Source organism: Scomber scombrus, chromosome 13 (assembly GCF_963691925.1).
Source record: "Scomber scombrus chromosome 13, fScoSco1.1, whole genome shotgun sequence".
Classification (NCBI taxonomy): domain Eukaryota; kingdom Metazoa; phylum Chordata; class Actinopteri; order Scombriformes; family Scombridae; genus Scomber; species Scomber scombrus.
Genome location: NC_084982.1, coordinates 12,480,172 through 12,488,541, shown reverse-complemented (window position 1 = coordinate 12,488,541; position 8,370 = coordinate 12,480,172). Strand labels below are relative to the sequence as shown.

Genomic DNA, 8,370 nt, shown 5'->3' with positions numbered 1-8,370 from the left:
TCATTTTCAGTGTAATAAGACATGATAAGATAATACAATATATCGTATTAGCGCCAAGGGAAAACTGTCTTGGGCTCAAGTTTTGGATAAAGTTGCAAATAGAAAAATACAAGCTACCCACAATATCCCATATACAAGACATTGAACAGACACATACACAATACAACATAGGTTTTCAAAATGGGAGGTGGGCCTCCCCACGAGGACTCTAAACTGTTTTAGGGGAGGCTCAGTGAATGGAAGTGAAAAACTATTACATTAGTTTTCAAAAGGAGATCATGTAGAATAGCCAGTAAACCAGTGATCTGGTTAAAGTGATAGTTCAGAGATACAGTAGTTTGGGTAAATTAAAATGTTTTCCCCAATTTCACAGAGTCAGAAACTAATAAATGCCCTAGGACATGCTTTTTTAAGGAATTTGGTGTAGTCTTAAGTTATGTCAAAAAGCAAAATCAGGGTATCTTGGCTCAATTGTTGAGTGTTTGTGGGATCAAATAACACAATCATGATAGGCATCCAGCAATTGAACCAAACTAAGCAAGTAAACAAATGTTGGGTGAGGGGGGTTTGTCTTAGGGGAGGCCCACAGTGTCAGACTATGAAAGCCTCTACAATACACTCTTGCTATAGAATGACAAACATATTGACCTGTGGTCAATACAGAGGTAGATCAAATTCAAAAGAATTACAACCATGACAAGTTGAAAATCAGATGTGCTAAGGAGCCAATGCCCATGGATCCAAATAAATAAATAGGTACTGAATAGTATGGCACTCACTATCAGTCAGTATTACACATGAAATCATATTGCACCAGGTATAAAAGTCACATGTTCTTTGTTCAGCACTTTTAAGGAGGTTTAGGGACAAAGAAGGGCTTTTTGCTTTTACTAAATTTTGTCGTTTTCCTCAGGAGCTCCTCAGTCTGAAAACAGGAGTGTGATGCTCAGTCCTGACCAGCCCAAACCTGACCTAGTTTGGGGACAAATGCAGGCAGAGACCCTGTTGGACTCTTTCAATGTGCAGGGTGCTCCTGTATCGGTCGAGCCTGTTGATGGAGATAGCAAGCTGCACTCCATGCATGCACCCAATCTCAGTAGGGAGGAGAAAAGGCGACGGAGGCGCGCAACAGCTAAATACAGATCTGCGCACGCCACCAGGGAGCGGATCCGCGTAGTTGCCTTCAACGTTGCCTTTGCAGAGCTTAGGAAACTGCTACCAACACTCCCACCAGACAAGAGGCTGTCCAAAATAGAGATCCTGAGACTTGCAATTTGTTACATCTCCTACCTCAACCATGTGCTGGATGTTTAGGATGTAAGGAACAAAGAGCTGCCCAGCTGGATGCTGGACCGAGGCTGGATGACTGTTTGTAACTATTCAAGACAGCTGAGCTGAATGACACCTGGAAGCAACAGTCCTATGAAGAATTAAAGAATGTGTTTGTTTTTGTGGAGTTGTAAGGTCATGTGAATGTAATGGAGTAACCCTAGACCATACAGACACACTGTAGCCTCTTCAATTTGATTGTGGGAATATCACGTGGATGTTTCATCAGCTGAAAATGCTACAGAATTGTAGGCTTATCATTACCAAAAGGATGGAAGTATATTGAAAGCTGCTAGTCTAGCTACATGAGCTTGACTTTAAATGTGCAGCCTTGTCTTTGTCCAATGTTGGGTTAGGGTTAGGGTTATTTTGATTCCTCCTTGCACCACTATGTATAATGTTTATTGTAATTCTAAAAGTATAGTCTACTGGACTTTCAAAATGTATAAATACAGTCCTCTGTGCTTGTGGGATTATGTCTGTGGGATTCTGTTAAGGCTAAAATGGTTTAGAAATCCATGTTGAAAATAAACTGAGCTAAAAATATGTTTAAAAACATGTCATCTCTGAATTTAGGATTTTTTTTTTTTTTTAATTACAGCCTTATTCAATTTCATCTTAACATGTGTTCTGAATGTTGTGAAAGCCTTTTGTAAGTGTTTAAGGTTTTTTGTTTTTTAACTATTTATTCATTCCAAACAAAGCTACCACTGTCTCTCTCTCTCTCTCTCTCTCTCTCCATCACTATGGTGGAGTCTTGGTATTTGTTGGGGATGCTCTCCCTCTGGATAGGGCAGGTGTTCCTCCAGACTAACCAAAATGACCATCCATCTGTCTTCTCTCTGGGGACACATGCACACCAATACATACACAATACCCACAAATGAGTCAGTCAAAAAACTGCCAAAATACCTTGCAGAACTGAAAGTAGAATTAGGTGTTTTCGTATTTGGCTGTAGGAGTCAATCTAACTGCTTAATCTTACTAGTGCACAATAAACATTTTTCATAACATTACAATGGCAGGAATTTTTGTGTTTAAGTAACTGATTGGACCTACATTTTTGTCAGTGTTTGACATACTGCCCTGGCTTTGCCTAAAGATGTCTTTTATCTGGTATGAGACCAGGCTGTGGACGTGAACTCCTGCTTGTCCCCTTGCTTTTTCTCTCCATTAGTCAGAAGCAGGCTGCGCTCCTTCTAATGTCTCTTTATGTGAGTCTCTGTGGTGTAATGTGGCCCAAGGGGCTCAGGGTATTATTCATGTCCACTCCAGCAGCAAGAGTGACAGCCATTTGTCTACACACTGCACATTAAACACACTACACACTTCGTCTACACACTGGATACAATAGAGCTAAGCCTGACATCAGAGTTTAGGATAAAAGGAGCAGGGAAAGTTACAAAGCCCATGCATAAGTGATTATTAATACTCTTTTTAGTTTTAGCCATTCTGGGTCAAATACCAAAACTATGTTGAAAGGTATTAAAATCGTCACAGCTCTGTCACTATGGATCCAAAATAAAATTAGATTTGAATGGTGTCTTTCAGAAAAATTTGATGTGTTAACAGGTTTGGAGCTGAAGCATGGTTATATTCTGGACATTCTCTCTCTCTGTTAAGATGGATGCAAAATATCCTTCAGTGTTTTAAAGATTTGTATGTTTTGAAGCAGCAACACTGCCCTCTGATGGAGCTTCAGTGAATAAAATCTAACTGTAAAAGGTTCATATTTAATAGTTCACCTTGTTTAAAGGACCAGTGTGTAGGATTTAGTGGCATCTAGTGGTGAGGTTGCACATTGCAAACAACTGAATATCCCTCCTCCTCCCCTACCAAGTGAGTAGGAGAACCTATGGTGGCTGCAAAGCTCACAAAAAATGTGAAAGGCCCTCTCTAGAGCCAGTGTTTGTTCTTTATGGGCTACATGGCGGTGCAACATGGGTTCTATAGTAGAGCTCACTATGTAGATAAAAAGGGCTCATTCTGAAGTAACAAAAACACAACAACACAACTCTTATTGTCATGGGATTATAAACAAACTATAAAGCATACTTTTAAATATTCTATTCTATTTCTGCCAAGTCTGCTTTCCTAGATGGCACTAAATTCTACACACTGTACCTTTAAGTCCTTGAACTCTGTGGAAAGTTTAATCTGTTTAATATGCATAGAATCATAGAAACATTTTCCTGTTGTTTCATGAGGCTTTCCTAGAAAACATTGGCCTTAATTCCATTGTATATTGAAGACAATTGTGTCTGTGTGACTAATGTATTATGAAATCATGTTCTGCTGAGGTTTTTCTAAAATAAATTTAAGTTTTTTATTTAATATATAAATCTGGTACACATTACGTTTTTTTTGTTTTTGTTTGTTTGCTTGCTTTTTTGATCACCAAAGCAAAGCTAGGATGGCCAAAGCTTACAGCTGTTCAGACAATATACAAGGTTATAGACACATGTTTTTGTGTTCGTTGAGCCCATAAAACATGGCTATACTCACAAATCAATCTCACTTCAAGGTCTATGTAGTAGCTGTTCTGGCATGTTTGATAATACCACATGATCTTCATCAGCAGATGGAGTACACTATGCTCAGTGTCACTGAATTTCCATTGTGTCCATGTTGGCTTGAAAAAGGGTGCTAAGAAAAAATGGAAATGGGGGAAAAAAATGAATATCCACCATATCATGAAAACTGAGCAAACTCATTCTGCTGATGAAAATCATATGATATGTTCTAAAGCTCCAGATCAACTACTACATCAACCTTGAAATTATTTTGTCAATTATTTCCAATGTCTAGAATGAACTTTGAAACTCAACACTGCTATATTATGTATTACTGCTATTATTATTATTAGTGTTGTTGTTTTTTGATGCAATGAATAAAATGTTATAAATAAATAAATATTTATTGAACCACCATCCTGCCACTTGGTGCCAGTATGGGCTTGATGTTTTTCCTGGTTGCAAAAAAATAACATGTCAAGACTTTCTTCCATCACTTTTGCCTCTGTCATTAGCCAGTGTATCCAAAACAGAGTGAATGTGTGACTACATCCTCTGTCTCTGCTCACTTGGTCTCCCAAAGACCAGATATTATATGTCCTGACTCTGAGAGTGTCTGTGTACTTCACTGACTCACAGTTGTTTTGGCACTTCTATAATATCAGTTGTTACCAAAACGTCCATCCCTTATAGAAAAAACATTTCTAAGATAACACTAAAATGTCTCAGTTATTGCAGGTGAGTAATAGATAGATAGATTTAGTCTGTATTGTCCCAAAGGAGATTTGTTTTCACAGCCTGTGCACAAAACAGTGCATAACACATAAAACATACACAATTCATGCCCCTGAACATATACCAACCCACTTACATATAATAATCTCATGCAGGTGGTCATTGCAAAATTGCCAGGGAGCCTTGGGGCAAAAATGAGCTGTTTGACCCCTATTAATGCACCTTTTCTTCCAATGGTGTATTGCATGTGTGGTAATATGATTTCAGGATTTATGATGTAGCATTATTTAAACTCAGCTGTAATAATCGTGGTCTTTTCAAGACAAGGTCTCAAAGACCCACGTTGGGCCACCTTGAATGTCAGTAGATATTGTGTTTTAGTAGCCCATCTCCATTATACCAAACTAATTTATACCATCACAAACCAGTTGCCAATAAGTGAATCTGGGACTTGTGAGGCTCCTGGGGCTCTCGGGACTAATGGGCTATTTGATGAGATCCCCAAAGCAAAACGTCAAGTTAAAGATCCCCTCCAGAGTTTTTCAACAAAGGACAGTGTTCAAGAAAGCACAGTATTTATACATTGGTTACACATCGTCCTCCCTTAAGTCAAGAGTCTATCAAACGTTCCCACTTCACTAAAAAAAAAAATCAATTTTCAGTGTATGTGCACTACATGCTTCAAATTTCCTCATCACACTTCTGTAACTTGCATACTGGACCATGATTGGCTGCAAACTACTTGTGATGTCACAAATGCTGCTCTTAAGTAGACATGTAGATTCAAGGTGAGCATTTTTGAGTGGAGGGGGACTTTAAACTTTCATTTACAAGGCAAACTTGTAAATGAAACTAACCCTAACCCTGCCTCGTTGAATCCCCTCTCATAGCTGCTCTGAAACCACAATAAAGCACGACCTCTGGTGGGCCACAGCTGAATGCACTAATTCTAGTGCACTTGAGACTGTATTGTACCTCCATGCTGCCTCCCTCTCCGGTCCTGCTAACTACAATGGCCAGGCACGAATGAGGGAGCTGCTTCTGTCAGTACGGTAGACGCGCCTCACAGCAGCGCAGCGGCGGCGTATTCACTGTGACCCAGACGCAGGTGAAGGAATATGTCACACTTCTGATAGAAAAAGGTAGGTAAACGAATTGATCATCGCGATTCAATAGTCATTATATCGGGTTTTCTTTGCCAAAAGCCTGAGATGCGAAATGATTGATGAAGTTCAATGCTGCTATAGTGGGAAAAAATGGTTTCCAATTCTCACTAGACAAATGTAGCCTTTAGTGGTTCCACTAATCCACCTTGTGTGTGGATTAACCTATATTTATGCGTTTTTGCTGCTGGACCTCTGTGTAACCGGTGTGTGTATTTAAATAGACTGAGCCGACAGCATGCGCACAAGATCAGGGTTGATAGTGGCTTATAGTCTGCGGTTAATGGTGTTCAAGATGTTACTGAAACGAGATCTATTGTAACCGAAACTGCCTCTGGGTAATAGAGAAGTGTCACCACACCACTTGCTCTCTCTAGCTATAGCTTAAAAAAATAAATAAAGGGCGTTTCGGATCAGACTGGCTCTGCAGGAGGATGCTGCGTATCGCCATCAGCAGCAGCTGTCTAGAGAGCACACTGTGCGCAGCTGGATGAGGCGTTTCTGTGACTGGGGCAGCTTCACGTGTCTCCTCCGGTGCTGTCCTCCACTGTATCACATTATATCAGGGTCATGATGCAGCAGTGAAACTGTGCAGCACCTACAGTACAGCACAGGCATGTATTATTGAACAGTGGTGAGAGTTCCTGTGTGGAAAGGCTGTGAGGTATAACCCCTCCGATTGATGAGTCACCCCCTGGAAGATATCAGTTCTTGCCATGAATGATCAAAGCAAAGTGGGGCAAGCAATACCTTTGTCATTGTTCTCCCTCTCCACTTTTAAAACCTTTTTTTTCTCTAGCTGGCAGCACAGTGTTTTTCATGTGTAATGAGAAATGCAGCTACCTTTCAGCTGCCTTTAGGCTACACAGGAGCTTTAGTGCCCTGCAAAGCTTGAATAGCAGCATGTAATGCAGGGCACACTGCAGAATACAGTACAGTGGTGTATTTACTGACATAAAAGCACTCCCCTTAAAGTAGGAATGTACCGATGTATCTCTCCCACAACCCTCCCATCCACCACCACCGCCTCACTCCCTCTCCCCTCTACTGTACTTTTATTTAGTTCCACATGAGCGGATCAGAGTGGACTAAGTTTACATTCCTAAGAACTATGTCAGGTCTTAACCTTCTCCTTTTACTGTGTATGTGTGTGAAAGAGCAGCAGGGACTCTATGCAGTCGCTCAAAGGTCACAGGTTTGCCTTCTGCACATATAGTTTCTAACAAATATGTTTGTGCCAAGAATAAAATGTCAGAGTATCACAGCATTATGTTGGGAAAATAAAGGAAAACACACAGGAAACAAGTTCATACATCTATCAACTATCCTAGTGGTGCAGTCCAATGAAGTTAAACAGTTTCTTTGGCTTGGTTTGTGTGATTTTAATCCATCAGTCAATAATATGTTAATCAGCAGCTGTTCCACCCGGTCGTCTGAAGTCCATGAAGGGATTGGAGATTGCCATCACTATAAATAACACTGGCACACACTCTATCACCCTTTGTTTGATTTCAGAGAAGTTTCACCTAGCCATGTTACCCACTTTGCCACTTCAAAAAATGGGTTTTATGTTGGTATTACACTATTGCAATATGTATTACATATGTTTTAGATGAAGTTGTTTAGTTTGTAGTTTGCTTTTAAAATGTAACACAAGGTAAAGAAATAAACTAACATAGCAGACGGCCAGCTGCTTTATCTAGCAGATTATGGCATAATGCCACCAGGGCAGGGCACACATGAAGGAAGGAAGGCACTAGGGCTAATGGGTGTGAGGGAGGGCACAGATGCCATGGTAACCAGACCTCAGCATGTGCTCTAGATGAGGTATGAGGCTGATCTGTGCCGTTTAGGGTGCCAGCACTGCATCGGGCACTTTAATGGAATCTCAAATTCCACACCTCTCTCTTTCTCTCGCTCTCTGTGCCAAGTTTGGAGGCCAAATGCCTTTGCAGCCAAGCGAAATGACTAAATGCAAGCAAACACAAACACATATACACATACACATTACAGACATTACACTGAAATGTCACATTTTGTTATTAATTGATGAGTTTGACCAACAGGGAAAAACACTACAAAAAAGTTGACCTATCAGATGTCGTAGCTCCTGGACATATTTGTCACAGTAGCGCAGTCTGTTCATATTCTCTCTTTGAAATAGAGTAAAAAATTAGTTCATAATAGAACATGTGCCTGCACCTCTGAGCCTGATCATGCGTAATTACAGTAGCTCCCATGGTGCAACAGCCTCCATCCACTAAGCAAACACATTAATGAGTGTTTGTTTTACATTAGTGTCACTTTCTGCCCTCATGAATCTCTTCTCAGTGCAGCCAAGCAGAACGGTCCATAGCGATGCAAGCATGGATCACCGGAGAGTATCTTTACTAGTCCCTCATAGACAAATACTGATTTTTTTTTTTTTAGATGGACTGACTTAGAATAACCAGGAAGCTCCACGTCTTTGGTACACATTGTTATCCCAGCATGCTTTATTCATATTTATCCGTCGGTTTGTAACTGATAGTTTTTCTTACCCCCTGGCTGCGATTTTCCACATGGCCTGGTTCACTATGCCTCTTCATGCTCTTCTCGTGGATGAGTGGCTCCTCAGAGACATCATCTTG

At 40.5% G+C, this 8,370-nt stretch overlaps 1 protein-coding gene across 1 annotated transcript; it reads left to right on the top strand.

Moving 5' to 3' along the window:
• The first annotated feature begins 768 nt into the window (after nt 1-768).
• Nucleotides 769-1,314, top strand: LOC133992597 (helix-loop-helix protein 15-like). The gene is made up of 2 exons (XM_062431283.1): nt 769-784; nt 914-1,314. The coding sequence occupies exons 1-2, from the start codon at nt 769-771 to the stop codon at nt 1,312-1,314; spliced, it is 417 nt and encodes a 138-aa protein (XP_062287267.1).
• Nucleotides 1,315-8,370: the final 7,056 nt, after the last annotated feature.